At 38.8% G+C, this 26,801-nt stretch overlaps 2 protein-coding genes across 2 annotated transcripts in view; both read right to left on the minus strand.

Annotated features, from left to right (window-relative positions):
* The window catches only part of PPP2CB (protein phosphatase 2 catalytic subunit beta), a 36,489-nt gene extending 35,098 nt beyond the window's left edge, over positions 1-1,391 (minus strand). Inside the window, exon 1 of the mRNA XM_066236501.1 lies at positions 947-1,391. Within this exon, the coding sequence (XP_066092598.1) occupies positions 947-1,048 (102 nt within the window). The 5' untranslated portion in view covers positions 1,049-1,391. The remainder of the gene's footprint in view (positions 1-946) is intronic.
* Positions 1,392-6,935: 5,544 nt separating this feature from the next.
* The window catches only part of TEX15 (testis expressed 15, meiosis and synapsis associated), a 58,628-nt gene continuing 38,762 nt past the window's right edge, over positions 6,936-26,801 (minus strand). The window contains exons 7-10 of the mRNA XM_066235920.1: positions 16,892-24,243; positions 14,845-14,903; positions 10,353-11,602; positions 6,936-6,976 (exon numbers count right to left, since the gene is read on the minus strand). Of these exons, the coding sequence (XP_066092017.1) occupies positions 6,936-6,976; positions 10,353-11,602; positions 14,845-14,903; positions 16,892-24,243 (8,702 nt within the window). The remainder of the gene's footprint in view (positions 6,977-10,352; positions 11,603-14,844; positions 14,904-16,891; positions 24,244-26,801) is intronic.

Consider the following 26,801-nt stretch of genomic DNA (forward strand, 5'->3'; position numbering starts at 1 on the left):
AGACCAACCCAACAGTATTAAAGATTCATGTCTTTATTGTCCCTGTTTCACAGATAAGGAGATAAATAACCATGGGACATTTTTACATAAATATGTATACAAATTATCTAATCCAAGATTATAAAAAATAAATAAGAAAAACTAGATTTTAAATTAAGATGGAGAGTCCCAAGTAATTTCAGCGGTTAAGAAAACACTGGATACAGAATTCAGAAAGTTGTCTAAGATCACATAATGAAGGACCACCGTAAACAGCCACCTACACATTTTATTGCTTTGGAACTAGAAAAAAATAAACCCACTACATATTATAGAAATGGAAAGAACTTTCTAAAAAGTGCTATCCTACACGAAAAACGCATACCCCACTTATCATTTCAAGTAAGCACTGTTGCCAAACTGAACGCTTTGCTGCCTTCTTCCTGAAAACCAATTTGCTTCCAAGAAGCTCTCAATGTGAAGACCAGTCATCATCTGCTTCAACCATATAAAAGTCAACCTCTAGTTAGAAATCAAGTCTCCCATCGCGTCCACCGCTGCACCCACAAATGTCTGACACATTCCATGGCAGTGATTCCTGAAGGACGCGATGCACCTGCGAAAACCCCACGCTTTAGTCACAAGTTCTTGCCCACTAACAACATCCTTTCCGCGCGTTTCCCAACGGGGGGCCGCATCACACGAGTCGGCAGGCTTTCTAAAGCGTGGACACTGCTCGTCCACACCCGAGACGCTGGAGCGCCAATAACCCCCCAGCAGGAGCCAGAGACCCCGATGAGCCGCCGGGCGGGGACTCCGGGCGCCCCGTCCCCGCGCCCGTCTGCACGGACCCCTCCGGCCGGTAACGCGCGCGGCCGGGCCGCGGGCCGTCGGAGCGGGAGCGGGAGCGGGAGCGGGCCGGCGCGGCGCCCCGGCGGCCCACCCGCGCCCCGGCGCCCCCTCTCACCTTCTCGCACAGCGTCCGCACTTGGTTCTCGTTCAGCTGTTTACACTCGTTCAGCTGCTCGACCCACTGGTCCAGCTCCTTGGTGAACGCCTTGTCGTCCATGGCGGCCCGCTGCCTCTAGCCGCCGCCGCCGCCCCCCGCCCGCACCCAGCCCCGGCCCCGCCGCCGGCTCCCGCGGGAGGGGAAGGAGCCGGGGAGCGCGGCCGCGGAGCCCGCGTCCCGCCCAAGCCGAGCGGACGGCCCCCGCCCGGCCTGGCCCGCCCGGCCGCGCACCCCGAGTCGGGAAGGGGCGTGAGGAGTGGGGGTAGCGCGGCGCGGGTCTCCGGCGCACCTCGCACCGGACCACGGCCACCCTCCGCTGCCGCCTCCCGCCTCCCGCCCGCAGGCCTCTACCCAGACCCCTCCTCCTTCTCTCTCGGTCTTTCTTTCCCCTCCCTCCGGCTTGCCGTCATCGCCTGGGCATTTCCGCCGGGAAAATCGAACGGGTGGAGAGCTGCGGCAAAGGGCGCCGAGCGGGAATGCAGCGCCCCCGTGTGTCTCGGAGGAAAAACGTCCCAAACGGCGGAGGATCCCACGTCTCCCTCCCTTCCTGTTGAATTTTATAAGCTCTTTATAAATTTTGGATATTCAGCCTTGATCAGATGAATCATTGGCGAGTATGTTCTCCCATTCAGTGGGTCTTTTCATTTTGGTTTCTTTTTCTGCGCAAAAACTTTTCAGTTTGATGCAGTCTTGTTTCCCTTGCTCAAGGACATAGATCAGGGAGAATATTGCTAGCAGATTTCAGGGATTTTACTGCCTATGTTTTCTTCTAGGGTTTTGAGCCCAATATTTAAATCTTTAATCCATTTTGAGTTTATTTTTGTGTGTGGTGGACTGTTTTCAGTCATATTCTTCTGTGTCTCCTCCACCTAAAGACCTTACTCTCTCACCTTTTCTCCATGTACACATAACTCGGATGACTTTGTTCAGGGTTGTCTTACTCTTGAAAGTATTCCTGAATCCAATGGGATGAATTCTGTGGTTTTCCTTTTAAGACCTGTAGCACCAAGCACAGCATACTTCACTCTATTTCCCTCACTTTAATGGTTGATTTCTTGCATGCCTCTCTCTCCACACAGACTATAAGCTCCTTTCAAACTAGAAGTCCTTCCAACCTTCTAATCCTAAATGTCTATCATACTGCTGAGTGTGGCAATAGGTGCTTGATACACATTTGTTGTTCCTAACTTGGTAGTGTATTTACATTGAATGGAATAGGTTTTCATTGTCTTTATGAAAACAAGCAAATGATTATCATCCCCAACCTCAAATATTTTCTTTCACTCTGACATATCAAAAAGAAACAATCCTGATGAGATGTTTAGATATTCACTCACAGATGGTATTTACTTTACCCCAGGCGTCCCCAAACTACAGCCCGCGGCCATTTATCCAGCCCCCACTGCACTTCTGGAAGGGGCACCTCTTTCATTGGTGGTCAGTGAGAGGACCATTGTTTTTGGCAGCCCTCCAATGGTCTGAGGGACAGTGAACTGGCCCCCTGTGTAAAAAGTTTGGAGACCCCTGCTTTACCCTTTGATGGGCACCATCAAGGTTACAGAGGAGCAGTGGTAGTCAACCTGGTCCCTACTGCCCACTAGTGGGCGTTCCAGCTTTCATGGTGGGAAGCAGCAAAGCAACCAAAGTATAAATAAAAAGATCTAACTATAGTAAGTTCTTTTGTAAACATTTATTCTGCCAAACAGCAGAAATCTGACAAAGTACTTGGTGATTATTATTATATGCTTTAACTTGCTGTAACTCTGCTTTATAAATTTTATAAAGTTACTTCCCTACTTTATAAATCACCATTACTGTGGAACTGGTGGGCGGTTAGAAAATTTTACTACTAACAGAGACACAAAAGTGGGCAGTAGGTATAAAAAGGTTGACTACCCCTGCAGAGGAGAAACATCCATTATTGCATGTTTCTGGATCAAGAACCCAGATAGCACGGTAAGAAAATTAGTTTTTTAGTCCTAATATTTTGACCTGAGAAATTGGTGGAAGAACACAAAAGTAACATTGCTGACTAAGCAGATTTGATTTGCGCATTTTCAGTAGATGGCATAGTTGAAACTTTATTTTTGAGAGAAAGATAGGGACAAACAGATGAGAAACATCAATTCATAGTTGTGGCACCTTAGTTGTTCATTGATAACTTTCTTATATGTGCCTTGACTGGGGGACTCCAGCCAAGCCAGTGACCTTAGGCTTCAAGCCAGTGACCTTTGGGTTTAAGACAAAGGTCTATGATTTCACGCTCAAGATGGCGACACTGCGCTCAAGCTGGTGAGCCTGTTCTCAAGCCAGAGATATTGGGGTTTTGAACCTGCATCCTCAGCGTCCCAGGCGAACGCTCTATCTACAGGCCGTTTTGTTTTGTATTGTTGAGCTGTAAGAAAGCTTAAAAGGGAAGGTATAGCTTTAGAAAACTGTCACAGAAGTGAATGGTCTCAGGATACTTCATAAAATAATGAAGGACAGAATGCCTCCCATGAGGAATATAGAGCAGAATCAGCTTCAGGACAGCATTTGAAGAGACAAGGTGGAGACAAGAGTACATTTTGAGGAAAGTGATGTTTTCATTAATATTCAGACTTGGTTTAAAATACCTTGATTGAAAATCAGTGGATTAAGAGTCATTAACTATGTGATTTAGTGTAACTCCCAATATGGACTTTTTTTTTTGTTTGTATTTTTTCTGAAGTTGGAAACAGGGAGGCAGTCAGACTCCTGCATGTGCCCGACCGGGATCCGCCCGACCGGGATCCACCTGGCATGCCCACTAGGGGGCGATGCTCCACCCATCTGTGGCGTTGCTCTGTTGCATCCAGAGCCATTCTAGCGCCTGAGGCAGAGGCCATAGAGCCATCCTCAGCATCTGGGCCAACTTTGCTCCAATGGAGCCTTGGCTGCGGGAGGGAAAGAGCGAGACAGAGAGGCAGGAGAGGGGGAGGGGTGGAGAAGCAGATGGGCGCTTCTCCTGTGTGCCCTGGCTGGGAATTGAACCTGGGACTCCTGCATGCCAGGCCGACGCTCTACCACTGAGCCAACCGGCCAGGGCCTGGACTTTTTTTTTTTAAGAGAGGAACAGACAGGACAGTAAGACAGGAAGGAAGAGAGATAAGAAGCATCAACTCATAGTTGCAGCACTTTATTTATTCACTGATTGATTTCTCACTTGTGTTTTGACTGGAGGGCTCCAGCTGAGCCAGTGACCCCTTGCTCAAGCCAGTACCCTTGGGCTCAAGCCAGCAACCATGGGTCATGTCTATGACCCCACACTCAAGACGGTGACCTTGGGGTTTCAAACCTGGGTCTTCAGCATCCCAGGTCGAAGCTCTATCCACTGCCTCACCAACTGGTCAAGCTGGACTTCATAATGTAACTAAAATAATCTTAGCCAAAGAACTAGAATGATTTGTATGAACATAGAGCAATTGTTTCTTAATCAAACATGAAAAAACCTCAAATTACTGTACTGCTTTTCGCACAGATTTTAAAAGCAGCTGGACTGGAAGGAGCGCTCCAGCAGTGATTTAGTCTCTAAGTTAGTTCTCTGTGGTTGCTGCTCACGTAATGGATCTCTATAAACCAAGGACCATCCACATAGTTGCTTATTCTTCAAAAAGACAAAAGGATAAAAAGTCCCGAAACTAGAAAAACCCCTCAATTTAGTTTATTCAGATAATTCTTAAGTTCCAAAACAATAATATTACAAACAGCCAGGAATGTTTTCTTATAATGCTAGCTCAAATTTTAATTTGTCTTATTTTCATTTTTAGAACCAAAACACATACTTGAGGGGGGAAATACTACCTTTTTTCCTGTTTTGTTTCAAAGTATAGATTTCTAAATGTAACTGAATATTCAAATAGGATTTTCATTTTTTGAGAAAATTCAAACTTATAAAATAAAAATATCACAAAGACAGTATCAACAGAATCTGAAAGTTATTTAAAGAAAGCATTCTTAATCAGAATATTTAACTTTTGCTTGACCTAAAAGAAACATTTTTAATAACTCTGTAACATCTTTTTATAACCAGACATAAATCAAATGAGGCATTTTTTTTTGTACAACAGTTAACATTATTGTGTTTTGTTTTTTTTTTCATTTTTCTGAAGCTGGAAACAGGGAGAGACAGTCAGACAGACTCCCGCATGCGCCCGACCGGGATCCACCCGGCACGCCCACCAGGGGCGAAGCTCTGCCCACCAGGGGGCGATGCTCTGCCCATCCTGGGTGTCGCCATGTTGCGACCAGAGCCACTCTAGCGCCTGAGGCAGAGGCCACAGAGCCATCCCCAGCGCCCGGGCCATCTTTGCTCCAATGGAGCCTTGGCTGCGGGAGGGGAAGAGAGAGACAGAGAGGAAAGCGCGGTGGAGGGGTGGAGAAGCAAATGGGCGCTTCTCCTGTGTGCCCTGGCCGGGAATCGAACCCGGGTCCTCCGCAACATTATTGTTTTAATACCTGTTCAGGAGTTCTGATTTTTATAGACTATTTTCAAATAAAACTATATGGTGTAAAAAAAATGGTATCTTGACATTGTTTTAATTCTATAGTCATTTTCAAATTCCTTTCTCTTGACTGCAGTTCTTTGCTTGACTTTTCTCTTTTAAAGATGTTTGTTAGAGAAAACCCTAAGTATTAGAAATTCTATGCTATTTGGTTAATGTAATTAAAGGAGGTTATGCTGAGGATTTCTTAGTGTTTTTCTAAATTGAAATTTACTCTACAATAAATATGGCTGAATTACACTCTCTCTGGAGACCTGTGCTGATAACATAGTTTGCTAACTTCAGAAGTTTGAGAGAACACGGAAGGTTAGCTACCTGTTTAGATTTAGCCAATACAAATCTATTATCACACTTGAGGACCCACTATCTAGTTGTGAGGAATCTTTCTGACTGAGATCTTAAAAAAACAGAAATAGTTCTTTGCCGGCACAGGTTGATGACTCTAGTTACACACTACACCCCTGTTCTACTGTGAGTTTTTACTTTTGTGGGATGTTGAAAATGAAAACGAAATCTGTGTCCACAACACTAGAAAACTTGTATTTGTGCTGCATTATATAAACTACTAAAATACCACTAAACTAATGACATAAGCTAAAGACATTGTTCCCTATTATTTGCTACAAAACCATTCAAAACTGTTTACAGTGTGTATTGTAAAATACAAAAGATAAGAGCCTGTGGAAAGGGCTCTTACGGAAATAGGTATAAATGTGCTTTAATCTCAATATGATGAAATAAAACTGCTTCAAACATAAAAATTTCACAGAATCTCTATTCAAGGACAAACTGAAAATATACAAAACTATTACAATATATTTATAAGCAAAAATTAGAAAATATGGAAAGAATTTGTCATGTTGGACACTGTAAATTATATAAATGTCTAGATTTATAAAATTATTGTTCTGATAACCATTCCAAGTAAAAAAAATCCTATTTTAATCTAAATCACATGGCGTAACAGTGTATCAAAAATATCAGAAACAAAATTATTTTAAAGATATGACTACTTCTGTTTAATCTTAATCACAGTGAATGTTACAGTTAACTCTCTTTATTGCATTAGAATAATCTCAAAGAAAATCTTTAACTGTAAGAGCTGTGAAAGAAACATTTCAAAAAATAAATTTAAAAAATTATTGTTAATGTTACTGTTGGTTAGCTGGATACTGAAAACAGCCTAATACAGACTTCACTAAAATAAATGCATGGGAATAATCATGGTATTTGAGATGCCAGAAATGGATTTCCCACTGCATGATATGATATGCTGTTGCATTTAAAACTTTTATAAACGGAAATATGGTTTATATTTCCTACCACACTTACATATATTTTAAATGTTAACATAATAGTATAGAAGTAAAAAAAAAATACTTGAAAAAACTTGTAAATCTTTATTTCAGTAGACAGAGACTGTTTCAACGTCCTGGCTGAAAAGGCTCTTGATGTTGCCATGGAACTGAAAGAAAAAACACACAAAGATTTGAGATACGTTAATGATGCAGACTAACGGCATTTAAACAGTGCAGAGGAAAGACCTGAGGTTCAGAGCTGAAGCGACCTGTGCCCTTTACTAGCTGTGGGATCCTGAGAAAGGCTCTGCAAGGAGAAGCTTCTGCATCTGCAGAAGAACAACAGTACCTACATCTCTCTTAGGGACCTTGTGAGAATTAAATGGAATAAAGGATGGAATGTGTCTGGCACACAGGGCTCACTTAGTCCCTTCCCTGAGTTCCATTCCGGTGTGGAACACGAGCATCATGAACAAAGCAGCAAGTGGGTCACAGGGATTGTCCCAGTGTTGGAAGGATGCAGTTCCTGTCAATGCGCTAGGTCATTGCCACAGAGCATCTACGCTCCTGAAAGCTAAACAAGTGTTCATGCTGCCTCCTCATTTTTTTTTAAGAGTTACTTTTAGATACCATAGTAAATAGATAATTGTTTCCTTCTCTTTCATTTTCACTTGACTAACTTAACTAAGGAGGTTACAATAAAACAGTTTGAGGATCAAAGCTGGATGTGATTCCAGAGATACCTTTTTTTTTTTTTTTTTTTTTTTTTTTTAAGCACCACGAATACAAGAAAGCATCATGAACACAAGAAAGCTCCCAACTATGAGAACCTATATGAAGCAATTATATTCAAGATGTTCACCTGAAGACACGGTTTGCCACATCTATGCCCGGTGTGTTTATCATTACAGCAGCAGCAGCAGCATATCAAATTAACCAACAAGGGCCATAGACTCCCCCTGCTCTACCCTCTTTCTTTCTTCCCTCCTTTAGTTTTTTTGTTTTGTTTTGTTTTGTTTTTCAGGGGCTAGTTTTTGGAGAAAATTTTCCAGTCCTGTTTAAACTGAGTTCATCTGGTGGGGCAGCGGGGAAAGGGCACAATGCACATGTAATTAGCCCACAGCACGTTTACACGCCTTATCATGGGAGGACAAGAGGAACTGTCCCCCGGAGAACGTTACAGGTTCAATGTGGCTCGCTCGCAGAGGTGGAAGCTGACCAGGCACAGGACTGCGACGGGCGCTGTACCCTGCAGGTGTTGGGGCCACTGCCAACTCCAGTGCAAGGGTGCTCCTGTTACCAGATATTATTTTCTCTTATTTGTGAAACTCTCTTAGGACATGGCTTGTTTTCTTTCTTTAAATTCACTTTTAAATTATAGTTGCCAGGCCTGACCTGTGGTGGCGCAGTGGATAAAGCGTCGACCTGGAATGCTGAGGTCGCCGGTTCAAAACCCTGGGCTTGCCTGGTCAAGGCACATATGGGAGTCGATGCTTCCTGCTCCTCCCCCTGTTCTCTCTCTCTCTCTCTCTCCCCTCTCTCTCTAATAAAAATGAATAAATATAGTGGACATACAATATTATATTCGTTTCAGGTGTACAATATGGTACATAAACATTTCTAAACCTGGTGAAGTAATCACAATATGCCTAATAATCATCTGTCATCATACATAGTTATTACAATATTGACAAATATTCCCTATGTTGTCCTGACCAAATTTCCTTTCTAAAAAATTTTTATTTATGTATTTTTTTGCTCCAGAAGACACACTTCTCTCCCCCTCAAAAAAACGTTGAGGGGAAAATGCCGGTGTGTCTTATGGAGCAAAAAATACGGTATTTTATTAAATATTTTAACACACCATCTGGTTCAGAATATTTTTTTTTCTTATTTTCCTCCTTAAAACCTTAGGTGTGTTTATGGTCAGGTGCGTCTTAAGCAGCGAAAAATACGGTAATTTTTTTTAGCTTGCGAGAGAGACAGAGACAGACACAGACAAGGAGACAGATGAGAAGGAAGAAGGATCAACTCTTAGTTGCAGCACTTCAGTTGTTCATTGATTACTTTCTCATACGTGCCCTGACTAGGGGAGGGGGCTCCAACCAAGCCAGTGACCCTTTGCTCAACTCAGCAACCTTGGGCTTCAAGCCAGCGACCTTTGGCTCAAGTCAGTGACCATGGGGTCATGTCTAAGACCCCACGCTGAAGCCCACGACCTCACACTCAAGCTGGTGAGCTTGCGCTCAAGCTGGCAACCTTGGGGTTTTGAACCTGGGACCTCAGCATCTCAGTTTGATGCTCTATCCACTGTACCAACACTTGGTCAGGCTATTTATTGATTTTAGAGAGGGGGTAGAAGAAGGGAAAGGAGAGGGAGGGAAAGAGAGAGAAAGAAACACTGATTGTTGTTCCACTTTTTTACGCACTCATTGGTTGATTCCTGTATGTGCCCTAACTGGGTATCGATCTCACAATCTTGGTGTATCAGGAACAATGCTCTAACCAATTGAACGACCCAGCCAGGTCCTGATCAGATTCCTAATCAGAAACAGAACTATGGTAATAGACTGCTTCTTGTCCAAATCAGACAATAAAATGAGTTAATTCAACTGATTTTTTACACTTATTCATTTGTTAAGAAAATGCAGGAGAAGCAACTTTAGAATTTAAAAGAAATTCTCTTACACTTCCCTATTTAAGACATTAAGAGAATAACTTTATTAGCAGTATATTTTTACCTCTGATGGTAGAATATTTGGGCATTGGTGGATAACTATTTTTTTTTTGCAGAATTACTGTTTTAAAATTATGCTTTAACTCTGGTAAATATACATTTCAATTTAACATAAAAATTTTATATTGTAATTATGATATTTTACAAATAGAATTGTTTGAGGAAAATAATTTTCAAGTTCTAGTGGCAAACTACCACACATCTCAGCTGACTCCATTTTCACTTCTGCCCAGGTGCTGTATTAGAACACAGGCAGAAAGAGCAAAGACTGCTTTATCTGACGAAGTTTCTTTTGCCACCTTGGTTTTTTTCCTCTATTTTTTTCTCCATTTATTAAAATGCATGTTCCCAGCAGGAAAACAGAAAAACATTTTCCACACACCCCAAATTGTATCACCAGAGGCAGACAGGTAAACTGTTGGTATACTTCATTTTGGTATTTCTATGCATTTCTTTGATTACATAGGTCCATTTATGACAGTTTTAAAAACTGTCACTAAAAATTTTTAATAAACCCTTTAATGGTTGCATCCCATTTCCTGGTATGAATTAGCAATAATTCTCTTAATGATTCCCTAAAGTTGGGTTTTGTTGAACAGCAACACATCAGTGATATAAACAATCCTTTTCTTTTTCTATCTTGGACAACCAGATCCCCACCGGTGACTGAATTTAACTTTGCCAGATATTTGAACGTCTGCACAGAAAAACGACTGCTATGTATCACAGCCTTGTAACTCCATTTACATACATATGCCAAGACAACAGTAAAAACTCAGTGAAGCATGGGAATTTGTGAAACTCACCCTGGGTCCAAAGAACTTGTGGGCGCGCACCTGAACCAGGAGGGTAAGGGTATGCAGTTTGTGGTGACAGCTGATAAGACACATACTGGGCACACACTGGCTGCCGAGCCACGGAAGAAACAGGTATTTGTGATGGGAAATACCCATTTGCTGGCATAAAGTCATATGCTTGTGGCTCCCCAGCAAAGTAACCGAAATACTGAGTGTACCAAAGATTAGAATTTGCGTTTTGGCCAGTACTTGGAACAGCAGTCAACAGCTCAGGAGGAGGCTGCTGTACTCCGAACGATGTTATGCCCTGGTACGTGTGAGTAATGGAGCCGCCACCGCTGCTGTACTGGTACACACACCAAGCGTAGGAAGGGTATGGAGTTCCAAATGCGTGTTCAGAAGAATTGTATATTGGGGTATATGCAGACTGCGGAAGCTCATTCCTATGTGGGGCAGCATTCTGAGCTAGGACTTTGGAATTCTCACTATTCCCTTGTTCAGAGAGAGAGTATTCTGCTATTTGATTGACAGTTAGGGTTAGGTCCTCAGATGTCTCAACAGGTACACTGCTGGGATTAAATGTATCTTTCATAAATTTTTCTTTTGACTCAGTTTTTGCATGTTGTATTTCATTTATTTGTGGAACAGGTATTTTGTTCTGGATCAATGTGGGTTCTGGAGAATGGGTGCCTGGAGAATTTTTAATAGGTGGTTTTAATATTTTATTATCTTGAAGTTCAAAGACAGCGTCATTCATTTCTAAGTTGGCATGGCTATCCCTCATAAAACGGAAGGTAGGCTTTGAGGGCACCGATGCGTTAGGCAGACTAGAAGCATCAGTTCCCGGTTCTATGTCTGAGAGATCGGGAGAATTGTTAAAAATTTTCTGTGATGGTGTTTCATGGTCTTTTGAAAAAAGGCCACATACACTGTTTTGGTCACAAATTGCAAAAGAACAATCATCTTTCTTATCACTTTTTGTTTCAGCAGCACTAAAATTTACGTCTCTTTTTTTCATGCAATTTAAGTTTTCCTGTTGTCCAGTGAAATTTTCTGAAGCATCAGATGAAATATTAGTTAAATCTATTTTCCCCTCCAAACTCAACATTAAAGTGTCTTTTAGGTTCTCTAAAGGTAAAGGTGAGTCAGGGAGCGATTTCTGCATTTCCACCTCTTTTGGAGATCCATGGTTTCTCCTCAGACTGTCAAACAAACTTGGTCCTGTTTCACTTTCACTTTCGGGACGGTATCTTGTGGTCCTATTGAGTGTAACACATAAAAACAATTTTAAATATACAGTTACAAAATTTTAATGTAAATATCTATTTGAGCCCTGGCCGGGCATTCGGTGGGTTAAAGCGTCATCCTGAAGCACAGATGTCGCTGGTTAATCCCTGGTCAGGGCACATCCTTTTAGGAACAGATCAATGTTCCCGTCTCTCTCCCTTCCTCTTTCACTAAAATCAATAAATAAAAAATTTAAAAAATCTATATACTGAAACTTTTATTCAGGAGCCGAGTTCTTAAGTTTAACATTTTCTCTTTCTATTGGCTGTACACATGTATCATATTTCCCCAGTTTTACTACATTGGTTTGAATTATTTCCTGCAGAAGGTGGTACACTCCATATTTCAAGTATATATTTAGAAAATAGTGCTTCCACATTGCAAAAACTTACTTTACAATACTATTCAGTTACTACTCAATTTTTTTAGTGTGGTTTCTAATCATATACCTTCAACCCATTGACAGTCATCTTTACTTATTATGAACGGCTATATATAACTGGTGAACTATCAGATGTGTCCTCCCATCATCCTTACTTACGAATGGCTATATATAACTGGTGAACTATCAGATGTGTCCCCCCATCATCTTTACTTACGAATGGCTATATATAACTGGTGAACTATCAGATGTGTCCTCCCATCATCCTTACTTACAAACGGCTATATACAACCAGTGAACTATCAGATGTGTCCTCCCATCATCTTTACTTACAAACGGCTATATACAACCAGTGAACTATCAGATGTGTCCCCCCCATCATCCTTACGAACGGCTATATACAACCAGTGAACTATCAGATGTGTCCTTCCCCCTTGCAAGATCTTCTGTTAACACTAAAACTGCTATGCTATTTTGTCTGTTCAAGGTCAAAAATAGCAAAAGCAGACCTCCCAAGTTCCTTGCCAGTTTAATACTCTTGCCATTCCTATATAAATGTAGAGAGCTGCGAGCGGGCTGAAGGAAGTATCCATTATGGCAATGTACAGGGTCAAACGGTTAATACAGGTTCCCAAGATAATTACATCTTTTGATGTCTCATCAAAATCTTTTAATAACATTTGGAAAAAACATTTTGAAAAGAAAAAAAGTAATCCTCTACAGTCAAGAGAAATTAATCTTTAGTCTTGAATTTGTATATTCCACTTACAAAACTAAAATCTCCATTTTACTTAATCCAGGTTCCTTAAAAAACTTTAGTGACAACCTAGATCATCCTCCAATCCCATATAATACTTTGACACAGTTAAGACAGAAATGAGGCTGCCTATCTTTTTTATTTTGTTCCTCATTCACCTTCATACAGTGAAAGAGAAGATGGAAGAAAATGAAGCGTATGGTAAACTGAAAACCTTAGAGTTGAGTGAAACAAGATGGTCAACAAGTCCAGTGGTGCCACTTCGTGTCCAAATGAGAAAAACATAACGCAGTGAGATTTTCATAACAATAATTCAGTTTAAAGAGCTAGGCTTTACTTTGAAATCATGTTCTTCATACAGTATAGTATCAGAACATCCTTTTAGGAAACACTGGTATAAGTGTGTTTGTCTATATCTAAAGTCCCCTTTATAGTAATATGTTTGTCATTTATATCTTTTTAATCAATTTTGAAATGTGACTGGTCTGTAAAGTCCAAAAGCTTAAAAAAGAAAAGGAATTTAATCATTTGTCCTATTCTTTTATGCTGCTTTTAATAAAACCAGTCACTATGCCCCACCAATTCCTTAAGTAATGTTTGTCAAATATGAATTTTACTTTTTGAATATGTAAAAACATCACTCCTGTTTTTTTCATAATTGAATTTATTGGGGTGACACTAATGTAATTATACAAATTTCAGGTTCCCAATTCTACAATACATTTCTGTACACCATATTGTGTGTTCACCCCCCCAAGTCGTGTCTTTTTCTATCACCATTAACGCCCCGAACCCTCTCCACTCCCCTCACCACACCAGGCCCCACACTGCTGTCCATGTCCAGGAGTTTCTTTTCATTTTTTGTCCTATTTTGCTCAATCCCTCCACCATGCTCTCCTTATCCCCCCTCCCCCCCCCCCGCGCTTTTCTAAGCCCTGGCCGTCTTAATGACTTCTCTCTATACTCAGAATCTCCGAACCCTTTAAAAACAGAATCTCCCAAACCCTTTATATCACTGAAAAAACACAGGACACTATCCTTCAATACTTACAGAACGAAGTCCAAACTCTTGAGGCCTTACTTAATATACTGCATATTGTGTGTGTGTGTGTGTGTGTGTGTGAGAGAGAGAGAGAGAGAGAGAGAGAGAGAGATAGATAGGGAGGGGGACAAATAGAGAGACAGGAAGGGAGAGAGAGAGAGATGAGAAGCATCAGTCCTTCACTGCAGCACCTTAGTTGTTCATTGATTGCTTTCTCATATTTGCCTTGATCAGGAGGCTACAGCAGAGTGAGTGACCCCTTGCTCAAGCTAGCGACCTTGACCTCAAGCCAGCGACCTTGGGCTTCAAGCCAGCGGCCATGGAGTCGTGTCTATGATCTCACACTCAAGCCAGGGACCCCACATTCAAGTTAGTGAGCCCGAGCTCAAGCCGGCGACCTTGGGGTTCTGAACCTGGGTGCTCTGAGTCCCAGTCTGATGCTCTATCCATTGCGCCACTGCCTGGTCAGGCTGTACCGCATATTCTTTTTTTTTTTTTTTTAATTTTTTTTAAATTTGTTTATTTTTTTTACAGAGACAGAGAGTGAGTCAGAGAGAGGGATAGACAGGGACAGACAGACAGGAACGGAGAGATGAGAAGCATCAATCATTAGTTTTTCGTTGTGCATTGGGACACTTTAGTTGTTCATTGATTGCTTTCTCATATGTGCCTTGACCGCGGGCCTTCAGCAGACCGAGTAACCCCTTGCTGGAGCCAGCGACCTTGGGTCCAAGCTACTGAGCTTTTTGCTCAAACCAGATGAGCCCGTGCTCAAGCTGGCGACCTAGGGGTCTCGAACCTGGGTCCTCTGCATCCCAGTCTGACACTCTATCCGCTGCGCCACCGCCTGGTCAGGCTGTACTGCATATTCTTAAACAACCACCTTCTCCCTCTTTAGCTTACTCTTGTCCCTTAAATTATATATATATGATCCAACGCAGGTATACATAGATAAATGTTTTTATTTTGTTCCTCAATATGTGTCCAGTTTTGTTCAGTTCTTTCTTCAGAGAAGGCTGATGGCAACACCTACCTTGGAAGCTTGAATGTTGTCTTTTTTCCGTTGACTTTTGTGACATCTTTCATGTTAACCTATGTTTGAAAGATACAAAGTGAAGCTGCACTGGTGATGGTTTAAAATACAGTATAAATATTTATTATTTTACTATCAGGTATTTGTAATCGCCTGCTCTGTCAGCATCTAAAACGCACTAATACTACATTCTTGAATGATCCTTCCCTTCAGAAAGCAGTGACTCTGCTGGACTTCCCATATTTCATTATTTGGAGACACTTTAAAAAAAGATATTTGCAAAATTCTTATCCTCACATATTATATTATACCTTTTATGAAACCAGTCACTAAACTTTATTGTAAGTAATGTCCGTCCACAAGAATTTTTCTTTCTTATTCTGCAAAACAGCACACTTTTCTAAGCCCTGGACGACTTACTACTTCTAACTCTACTCAGAATTTCTACCTTTAAATCATTGAAAAAAAATGTTTCACAGTATATATCCTTCAATATGTACAGAATAAAGTTCAAACACCTTAGGCCTGTATTTAAGATGTTTTATAATTTGAAACAATATTCTTTTCCATCATTAGTTTGTCTACTAAGTAGAATTTTTTGTTCCAGACTTAATTTTAAACTCATTTCTCAAGATAGGTGAATAATCACTGTGTCTTTGCTAATGTTATTTTCAATAACTTACATACCTTCTTCATTTTACACAAAACTATTTTTTTCTTTTAAAGCAAGGCCTTGGTTTGTGTTATTCCACAAAATCAACAAATAAACCCCTATTTTCTTTTGTTCTTCTTAATACTTACCTTTTAGTATCACCTGCATTTTACTCAATGTGGAGTGCACAACTGGTGCTCTTATGTCTTGAAACTATGTTTATAAACATTGTTTATCATGCCTTTCCCCACAAACACAGTGTAATACATAATGACTAGTTTCCGAGTCTCTAGAACTAGTTTAATGAACACAATTAGAATAAGCTGAGAAAGAATCCTATTTTTCATTTCACAGGATTTTCTTTACTTCTGAACTGAGAAATTCTTGAAAAAATTTGAGAGAAGCCTCTGTGAGTAAAGTAGGGGGCATTTGTTAGTATAGATAGAGTGCCTGGTTTTACATCGGGGCTCTACCATTTACTAACTCTGTGACTGGGAAAGTTACTTAACCTTTCCATGTCTCAGTTTCTTTACCTTTAAGAAGAAAATAATAGTGCCTACATCATAAGGCTTTTGTGAATAAAATAAATTAATATTTGTACAATAGTGCCACAGTGCCATGCACACAAGAAATGCCGTATAAAATTTGTTAAATAAAATGTGTTTATGTAAGATTCTAACACCTTTATAATTATCTACTTAAAAATATCTATCTCATTTCTCCATGTGGATAGTGGTCAAGAACACAGGCTCCATTAGCCTGTTTTTAATGCTCACTACATTAACTATACTCTTGTTATATAGAAGCTACTCAATAAATATTTGGTCACTCACTTAACTCACATTTTACAGTATTGGGCTTTCCTTTAAGAAATGATCAAAATTCACATCCTTCCAAGAAATGTTTCCTAAGTTAAATAATTACTTAATTTGTACATTTAAAAAACACTGGCAAGATATCAGTCATATACACAATCATTTATATTTTATAGAAAATAGAACTGGTTGAATCCAGTATTTTAGTAAATCTATTTTTCAGGGCAATATTTAAACCATTCTCAAGTTTTACAATTCTACTATTTGCTTAAAGACTAGACTTGTTCTGAAAAATAATACTATATAAGGTTTTGTTTCAAAGTATTTGTTACTGCCTGACCTGTGGTGGCACAGTGGATAAGGCGTTGACCTGGAACGCTAAGGTCGCCAGTTCGAGACCCTGGGCTTGCCTGGTCAAGGCACATATGAGAAGCCACTGTGTGTTGGTGCTTCATCTTCCTCCCTCCCCTCCATCTAAAAATCAATTTTAAAAATCTAAAAAAAATAAAAAATAAAATAAAAAAATAACCACACATTAATGTCTCTTAGATGGACTAAATTAAGTAAAAACATTCGTTACCTTTTGTTTTTTACAGCTGGAAACAGTAGTATTTTCCATTTGTTCCTCAGAGTCCTGACATTTGTCTATAGTGACAGGTTGTTTTTTAGAAGAATTTGAAACATTTTTCATTAGGCACTCTGAAATTGAGGGTACCTTCGCACAAGTAGCGGATTTATTGATATGCTGGGTAGGTTGTACATGAGCATTCCTTTTCCCTTTCAGTTCAAAAGCCTTTGTTCTGTTATGCAGCATTTGGCATAGGATGAAGGAAATGGTTAACGCAGCATTCTTACCACATATTATCTTCATATGTTCAATAGTTTTCATTACTTTCACAATATGAGCCATTTTCCCTAAATCTTTCTGTGGGGCGGTCATTATATTTTTGAGCAGTGTAGAAAACTGACTGTAGTTGTAGTCTAACTCTGTCACAGTGCTTCCATAATTTATGGATGCTATACATGGCACAAAGTTAATATACGTGGAAATGGAATACTTAGAATGCTTTAGAAGTTTTTGAATTTCTGAAAGTTCTTCAAGTTCTCTTGAGAACAAATGAAGAGCATATGAGCTATTAACCGCTTCGTTGTATTTGTTGATAATATCCAGATCTTTGTTAAGTTCAGAAATAGCAGTCTCTAACACTTTCCAAAGGCAATCTGTTGAGTTATCTTCAAGAAATGAAAAAGCAGCCATTTTTTCTTGGCAGTGAACCAGCTCAGGGAGAAGCGACAAGTCAAACCAAAGCATACCACGAAACCTTTGTTTATCTAGTTTCTTGGCCATTGAATTTTTAAGAAAGTGAACTGTTTCTGAGAGCATGGCTATTTCAATATAGGTTTCAGTGGCTTCGGGTTTTAAAATGATAGCCTCATGGTTGTGGTTTTTCACCATGTCTGAAATGTTTTCTTCTGTGATAAAAATTCTATCTATGTTATCCTCTTGCAGGATCTGAAAATATTTTTTTAAAGTTTCTAAGCGATCGGTACATCTCAAAGTGAGTTCCTGTAATTTTTTACAGTCTGCAAATTCAGCTTGGTCCAATATTTCACTGATACAACAGATATCTGGGTGTGAGAACAAAGTATTATTAATCCTGCAGTTTTCTATGTTAACTGGTTCGTTTATTAGACCATCTGACTTTCTGGAAGCCATCACAGTATTCTCCTCAAGCCCAATACTGGAAATTTGTTCACTGCTTAAATCTTTAGACAATGTATCATATATCTTTTGCAATTTAGAAAAAGAATATTGATTCATCTTGAGTAGTGTTTCTTTCTTCTTCTGTCCTGAGTGTTTTTTGTTGAAAGGTCGTCTCTTCTCTTTCCAAACGAGACTTTTTGCAGCATCAAAAAAGATATGTTCCAGACCATAGAGAGATATATTAATACCTGTTGCCTCATTGCTTTTGATAAAGTTAACTTTTGAGGAGATCATTTCAATGATAATCCACAAATGGTCTTTTTTTCCTGAATAGGAAGCAACTTTAGAAGAGTCCCCATAAATACTGATCAATTTTAAAGTACTTTTTCTTAAGGTTTCCAGGTCTCCTAAACTATCTCCAAAGTTAACTCCACAGGTAAACGGAACAGAAAGAGAAAAGTCAAAGCAATCATAACAATGCCTCAGTATTGCCTCACACTCATTAATCTGTCGTTTGCATTTCAAGAATGCATAGTATGAATTGTTTTCCCTTTTGGTGTTTTCAAGTAACTCAATTAATTGATCTTGATAGTTCTGCAACTCACAGAATGCATTGTATTTTAGCCTTCCTTGAAAAGCAGGATAGAAATTGGATTGTTGTTGAAATCCACGTGGCTTGCCAAGCAGCTCACTGTACAGTGACTCATCATACCAAAGCAAGCTTCGAAATGTTGGTTCACCTCCTAAGAGCCTTTTCTTGTTTTCAATGAATTGAATAGTTTCCATTATCATTTGGAGTTCTACCAGAGAGTCGACAGCACAGGGTTTTAATCTGTGTTTGCAATTATTCCACAGGCTTTTTTCTACCAACAGTTCTCTTGAAATTAAGATTTGTTCAAGTGAGCATTCTTGTTTTCTTTCAAAAGCTTCAACAAATACAGGGAGAATACTTTGACAAACTTTAGTTTCTTCCTGTAGACTCTGCAAAGATGATGCTTCATCTGCCCTCCTCAGAATTTGAGCTAGCTCAGCAGTAAGACTTGAATGATCAGCTGAGCCATGTTTTTCTGTTAATTTATCCATGTATGATGTAGGTTTCTGAGGAGTAGTGACTTTGGGGTTTTCAGAGTGAGCATGTGAAACGGGCAAATGATTCATTCCTAAAATGTCTGATTTGGAATTACAGGTTGTTTCTGAATGCAAGGTAGGGTCAGACTGACAGTCATTACTAACTTTGATTCCCTCTTCGTTCTTTCTCTTAAGCCGATTAGAAAGTCTGTTATTCAAAGAGATTGCCTCAGAAGCATTTTTAATGCTTAGATGAGAATCAATCAAGTTTTTAGTCGTTTTCTCACGTAGGTAGGAGGGTTCTTCTAAAATCTTATTCTTCTGATAACTGCACGCATTCTTAACAGCTGGCCCTTCACTCACGCTTACTTTGTGAACTGAACCTTTTGCTTTTTTGGTTTGTTTAGCTTTCCACATTTTGCTGTCCACAATGTCTTTCTTTGAAATATATTTTTTGGAAGAACCGCATATGTCATCTTTTAAGAGCAGAGAACTATCACTGGGAAAAGGTCTCTTCATTTTATTTTCTCTGTAACTTTTACTTTCTTCTTCGGTTACTGGTATGGGATCTGACTCAGAATTCTCAATAACATCCGTTACATTGCTATCTATCTGGACACAGCTACTTGGAAAGCACCGTTCTGTCTCCAGAAGTTCCTTTCTCCCACATCCTTGCTGACAGAGCGGTACATTGGTGGATGTCGCAAGGCAATCGATAGCAAAAGTTCTCTGTTTATCCAAATACAGTTTTGAAGATCCCCCCTCACTGTCTGTCACCGGAGCAGCTGATAAAGACTGAGGAATACTATTACATATTTTGTTTGTTATAAGAGTTTGATTTAATGGGTCCATAAGGATATTTCCTGTAATAGTGCCTGGTTTGGAGCTCTCAGTAGGAGATGTCTGTTTTTCCAGAAAATTTACTTCCTGGTTTCTTTTATAACCAGAAAAAAAAGTAAGGTTATCTGGTTTGTAGTTATCAACATTCAAAAAGTGCTCTAAGTTTGACTCTAAGACTGGAATAACTATGTCACTGTTCACCTTTGTGTGAGCTATACAAGTTGCATCATAATTTTTGTCTGTGCTAAAACTTACGTTGTTTTCTTTTATGCAACTTAAAGGTACTGAATTAGTTTTAATACAACTTAAAGAAACTGAATTAGTTTTATTTATCACTTCGTTAGCCTCAGCACTTTTTATTGCATCTTTATTATGCGCTAAATGGTTCTCAGGCGCTTCATATTTATTAATGTTAGATACAGACTTTATGTTTGTTTGATTTTCTTTTTCAGTTAGTTTTTCCTCTGGGCGGTCAATGGAAAACAGACATCCCATTTTTCCAGAAACGGGTTGAAGTTCTGATGATCTTGGATTTCTTATATAGCCATCGTTATAAGCTGATTGACTTGTACTTTGGGATGTGGAGCACAGAGTTAACTGTGGTTTAGAATATTCTTGATCACAAAATCCTCTCACATGGATAGTGGTGTGACTTCTGGAGACACTGTTGGCCACATTTTTCTTGGAAAAGCACTTTGTGATTCTGTCTCCACTTGTTTTACAGGACTGGTACTTTGATACATGACTTAATGATTTATCAACTTCAAATCCCAAAGCTCTTTTCTCTCTTAGTTTGTTGTATTTTCTTTTTGAAAAGTAAAGTTTACTGAAATACTTTCTTTCAAAAATAGAACTATAATCTTGATGGTCACCACTTTCCCAGAAATTACTGCATATCGTTGCACATACTTTTGGTAAAGGGCCCTTTCTTGTTTCTCCGACTTTAGCTGTAAGCTCCAAATGCATGCTAACTCCTCTATTAGCTTTTTTTAAGTAAAAAAGAACTCTGTCAAGTTTTTTGGAAAGACAATTACTTTTGCATAAAGATACTTCACTTTTTAGAATATTCAGGACACTCTTCATGTGTTTTTCTGACTGTGAAAAGGTTTTAATTTGACCTTTGGATAATGAAGAAAAACATTCATATGAGTCTTGTTTGGTTAGCCTCCTCCTCTTCTCACAAATTTCATGATGTGGTATGTTCTGGTCCCTAACCAGTATATGTGGCTTTCTTTTGCTAGTTCTTGATTCTTTGTCCTTTTTACTTCTAGTATCACTACAATCAGTTTTTGATTTTGTAAGGGAACATCTGCTTTCATTATTTATTGTAGTGACATTCAAAGGTTCAGTAAGCAAAGGTTTACTGTTTTGTTCTTCAGATATGTGATTCATTTGTGTATTATGACTCAAGTTAAAAGAAAGTGAGGTTTCAGATTTACTCACTAGTACTGATTCTTCCCTTAAATTACCAAATTCATCTTCACATGGGTAATCTGAATTTTCACCAGAACACTGGGAATAAATTTCAACTCCCAGAACTTTCCCCTCCTCTTCACTTACTTCTGGTTTTGTGGCTTCAGTTATATATTTGCAAAACTTATTTTTCAATGCAAGGCACTCAACAGTGGAACTAAATCTTGATGTAAGTGTATTAGTCATTGTAACTTGTAGATCTGGAAGTAAAACTGGGTTGCCGAGCTCTGCTTTGTGTTTTCGTGCAGAGGAATAATCAGAGTGTTGCTGATCACGATGCTCCCTTCTTGGGGTGCTTTCCGAAACTTCCTTCCCCCCATTATTGCTTCCAAATAGACCTTCCCAATCAATACGAGACTCCAGAACCTCATATGAGGTCTCAGAGTCTTCATACAGTTGATCTCCATCGCTAAGAGAATTCATGGTTTGAAATAGAAAAGCATCATCACACTGTTCTGATTCTATTTCAATCTCACTTTCCAAGTTGAAATTTTGAAGAACCGAGTTGTCACTTATTGAGTGATAAAATGAACTGTGTAATTTGTTTTTATCCATGTCCATTTCACAATCAGAAATCTTATGTTTTATTAATAACTCCAAATCTGCACTCTCAGAAGAATAAGTTTCTTTAAACTGGTATCTTTGGTCACCATCATGATTTGTGTCCAATGTGGGCACCGCATTATCATCTATCTGTATTGGAGCATTTGAGGCTACATGCAGTGAAGAACCTGAGATTTTGGGAAATACAGAAGCCAAATGCTCTACATTCTTTATAGTATTTTGCATATCTTTTTGTTTTATGGCAGTGATAGTATCTTCAGTCTTTAATGCAGTTTCTGTTGACATATTTTCCCCCAAAGTCAAATTAAATGTAGAAAGTTCCTCAGAATTCAGACTATCTACATTATTGTAATTTTTATTCCCCTGCCTTTCATCTCTATTAATGACATTCTGGTTTCTATGAAAACCCTGCTTATCTTCACATGTATTTTCTATATTTTTTTCTGTAGGGAAAGCAATGTTTTCCTTTTTAGACATATTTTGGTTTTCTTTATCATTATCTCTTCGTTCTTTGAAATAAAAACTCAGGTGTATATCATTATTTAACTGTGCATTACATAACAGGGTATGATCTTGACCGATATCGTCAATTTGAGAAGTTTCTTTGCAGTCTTTTTGAATGTTTTCTGATGACACTGGATCATTTTCCTTTTTCCTATGGGCACATGTATGCTCTCTAGCAACGCTGCAATTTGAATTGTTCTGAGACATTTTACTGTCATGAAATGAAATAACTGTATCCACTGGCATTTCTTTGGCCTGGGGAATGTCTTCTGCTTCCTGAAGAGCATCAGTTACACTGCTAACACAGTTTTGATTTGTTTTTTTCAATTTCAGTTCCATTAGTTTTTGAGAAATGGCAAGATCGGTATGAATGTTCTCCTCATTCTCCACACAGCGTTCAAGATGCTTTTGTGAGAGGCTTTCCACTGTTAGAGGAAGATTATTTTGTAATTCCAATGCTTGATAATCTAGCTCATACTTATTCTTTGTGGAACATTTAGAAGATTTTGATATTTCTAACTCTTGAGTGATTAATATTCGATCACAGTTTTTTCCAGAAGAATTAAGACTCTCATCCTCTTTGTATTCTTGATGCAATGAAGTGTAATTATCTACCAGACTGATTTTTATCTCATTAGTACCATAATTATCAATGTCTTCCCACAAATTTTGCTTTTCTACATGTTTGGAATTGTCTTCTAGGCCAGTGAAGTTTCTCACCTTCCCAATATTTTCAATGTATTCATGTATACTTTCTTTGGTTTGGAACGAAAGAACTGCAGATGTTTGGAGACTAGTTTCATATATGGTTTTTAAATAAGAAGACTGTGATTCCTGAGAAATGTGACTCTTACATCCTTTTGTACAAGTATTCACTGATTCATAAGGGTTATGCGGCTCCCTATCTTCTTCAATTAGAAGGAAAGTGTTACTTCCCTGGTGGGGTCTCTGGGCTTTTTCCTCACTGTGTTTTTGGTTCTCAACTTCTGAAACGGCATTTAACAAACACATCGGGAAGGAAAAATGGTCTTGCTCCTGACACTGTCCTCCCATGGGAATTTTACTGGGAGTTGTATAATCACAGTTCTGAGAGCCCATGTTGTGAGCCTGAGATTGTAAATCATCAAAAGAATTTCTGAAGCAAGGAGCATCCAAACGATCAGTAATAGCATCTTCTCCAGGCATGACTTCAGACGAGGAGACAGAATTAGTTGGCATAGGCAGATTTATTTCTGAATTAACAGAACCTAAACTCTTCTCAAGTGGCAAAATCTCATTTAAACCTGTAATGTTATTACGTTTTTCCATGTTTTCTTCTCTTCTCATCAGTCTTGGGTCTTTGATGAGTTTTGAAGTAATAACTGTGCTTGTTGAGCTAGTATTATTGTGAAGGGGAAAAGCCTCAGGAAGACCGCTTAAAACATTTTTAAGGTGTGTGAAGTTTAACGAGCAGTCAACACTAACACCTTCCTTGCTATCACTGGGAATAAATGAAAGACTTGAATCATATGCATGTCCTTGAGAAGTCTCTCTACATTCTGTTAAATTGTGCTTCATCTGTCCACTGTATGTGTCAAGTACAGAAGTGTCTCCATTTTGCATGTTTTCACAGAAATTAGAAACACCTGAGTTGGAAGAATTTATCTCTGAATTGCATGAACAGTTTTCTTGAACAAATGGGTCCACAGGTTTCCTAAAATGTTCAAAGATGACGGTAGCATCTTTTCCTTTTCCAATTCTTTTGGCAACTGTACAATTATTGAGAGAGCGTGCTCTTCCTGTGGAAATAAAAAGAAAATAAGCAAAAATTATAAGAAAAATAATTCTACAGACATCTTTAATAAAAGTAAACAATTTTAACTGAAAGTTCATAAAATAACCTAGCAATGATTATATTATGTTCTCAGCAGAAAAAGCAAGGAGAGAAGAAGACGAGTAATAAAACAATAAAGTATAAATGATGAAGCATGAAATTCTGTCCCTGAGGCCCTACTAATAAAGTATTTGCCCTAAAAATTTGGATTCTGTCAAATACTAAAAAACAGAAAAATTAAATAATAAAAACATATTGTTCGTAGACTAAGTATTTTTCATATTAATTTTCTATCTTCAGATATTTAATAGTATCTACATATTAATAGACAAAATTGTCTTCCTCTATCTACTGTTACCTTGGCTTTATTTCCCTCTCCCACCAGAGAACAAAAACAGAAAGGAAAGAGTATTGAGGTGAAGAAAGAAGGAGGAAAAGACTGAAAAGGTTCCACAAGGTGCTGGCCACATAGCTCAGCTGGTTAGAATGTCATCCCTATACTGTAAGGTTGCAGGTTCGATCCCCCGGTAAGGACACATATGAGAATCAACCAATGGATGCTTAAATAAGTGGAACAACAGCTCGATCTCCCCCCCTCCATTCCTCTCTCTCTAAAATCAACGGGGAAAAAAAACAGGTTCCACAAAATCATTTTCAGGTGCAAAAAGCAAACTACTACCCCTGCTGCACAGTGAGGTAAACAGTCTCCTGCAAATAATATATGTAAATAAAACCTGAAAAATAACATTTCCTTTTCTTTTATACATTACAAAAATATATTCCTAAAATTTCATAAACTTTAATCATGTAATAACAAAGGAACTTATAAAAGTGCATATTTTGTAAAGTAAAAGTAAAATGTTCAGAAAGCATTCATAGCTAAGTAATACCATAAAAACACCTTTATTAAAACAAATTAATGATGAGAAATTGCTTCTGAAATTTGAGATTTATGACATATATAAAGTTATATCAGTGGGAAGTATCATAAGGTTCTTTTTCACAATATATTAAAATATCAGTATGTTGAAAAATTTTAAATTCTATAACCATTTGTGATTACACTTTTTAATTACAGTAAGCTATAGTAGAAATATGACCACAGATGGAAATGTAATTCTTAAGAATGGGAGTAGTAGTGAAAAGAAAAATGGTAGTTTCCTATACCTCCTTATACCAAAATAAAATAGAATTCACTATAAATAATAAAAAAAAACCCCCAAAAATATTAGAAGAAAACAGGAAAGAATAGTTTTATAATTTTGGGATAGAAAAACATGGCAGAAAAACACAGATTAAAAAATAAAGTCAGTCTGGCCTGTGGTGGCACAGTGGATAAAGCATCGACCTGGAATGCTGAGGTTGCCAGTTCGAAACCCTGGGCTTGCCCGGTCAAGGCACATATGAGAAGCAACTACTATGAGTTGATGCTTCCTGCTTCTCCTCTCTCTCCTTCTGTCTCTCCCTCTCTTTCCTCTCTCTAAAAATCAATAAATTTTAATTTTTTTTTCAGAGAGGGAGGGATAGACAGGGACAGACAGACAGGAACAGAGAGAGATAAGAAGCATCAATCATTAGTTTTTCATTGCACATTGCAACACCTTAGTTGTTCACTGACTGCTTTCTCATATGTGCCTTGACCGCGGGCCTTCAGCAGACTGAGTAACCCCTTGCTGGAGCCAGAAACTCTGGGTTCAAGCTGGTGGGCTTTTTGCTCAAACCAGATGAGCCTGTGCTCAATCTGGCGACCTCGGGGTCTCAAACCTGGGTCCTCTGTATCCCAGTCCAATGCTCTATCCACTGTACCACCGCCTGGTCAGGCTAAAAAAAATTTAAAAAATCAATTACAAAGTAATATTTTAAAAAGTCAAATGCACAATAAAGAAAATTCAGAAGAATTGGTAAAAAGTATATTCTGAATGAGGCAACTTAGTAAAAAATTACAAATATGCTAGACTACATAGTGTATACAGAAATCTTCAAAAGATTAACAGAAAGAACATGATAGAAAAGTGGGCAAACTACATTAAAAAATAATGGATCAGCCCTGGCTAGTTGGCTCAGTAAATAGAGCATCAGCTCAGCATATGAACATCCCGGGTTCAATCCCCAGTCAGGGTACACAAGAAAAGTGACCATTTACTTCTTTCCCCCTCTTAGACCTTTCTTTCTCTCTTCCCCTTTTGTAGCCAGTGGCTCGACTGGTTTGACTGTTGGCCCCAGGCACTGAGGATAGCTCAGATGGCCTGAGTGTAAGCCTCAGGTGTTAAAAATAGCATGGGTGATTCAAGCATCAGCCCCAGACAGAGGTTCTTTGTGGATCCTGGTTGGGCCACATGTAAGGAGTCTATCTGCCCTCCTCTCACTTTAAAGAAAATCATGGGTTAAATAAAAGTTGTCAACAAACATAAAAAGATCTCCAATCCTCTGAGTAAACAAGATTCATATTAAAAACCTTTTTAGATTGGCAAAGATTTTGGAGGATAAGTAACATTCTGCATATGCAAGCTCTCTTTTATACTG

The sequence above is a fragment of the Saccopteryx bilineata genome, chromosome 6 (genome assembly GCF_036850765.1).
Source record: "Saccopteryx bilineata isolate mSacBil1 chromosome 6, mSacBil1_pri_phased_curated, whole genome shotgun sequence".
Classification (NCBI taxonomy): domain Eukaryota; kingdom Metazoa; phylum Chordata; class Mammalia; order Chiroptera; family Emballonuridae; genus Saccopteryx; species Saccopteryx bilineata.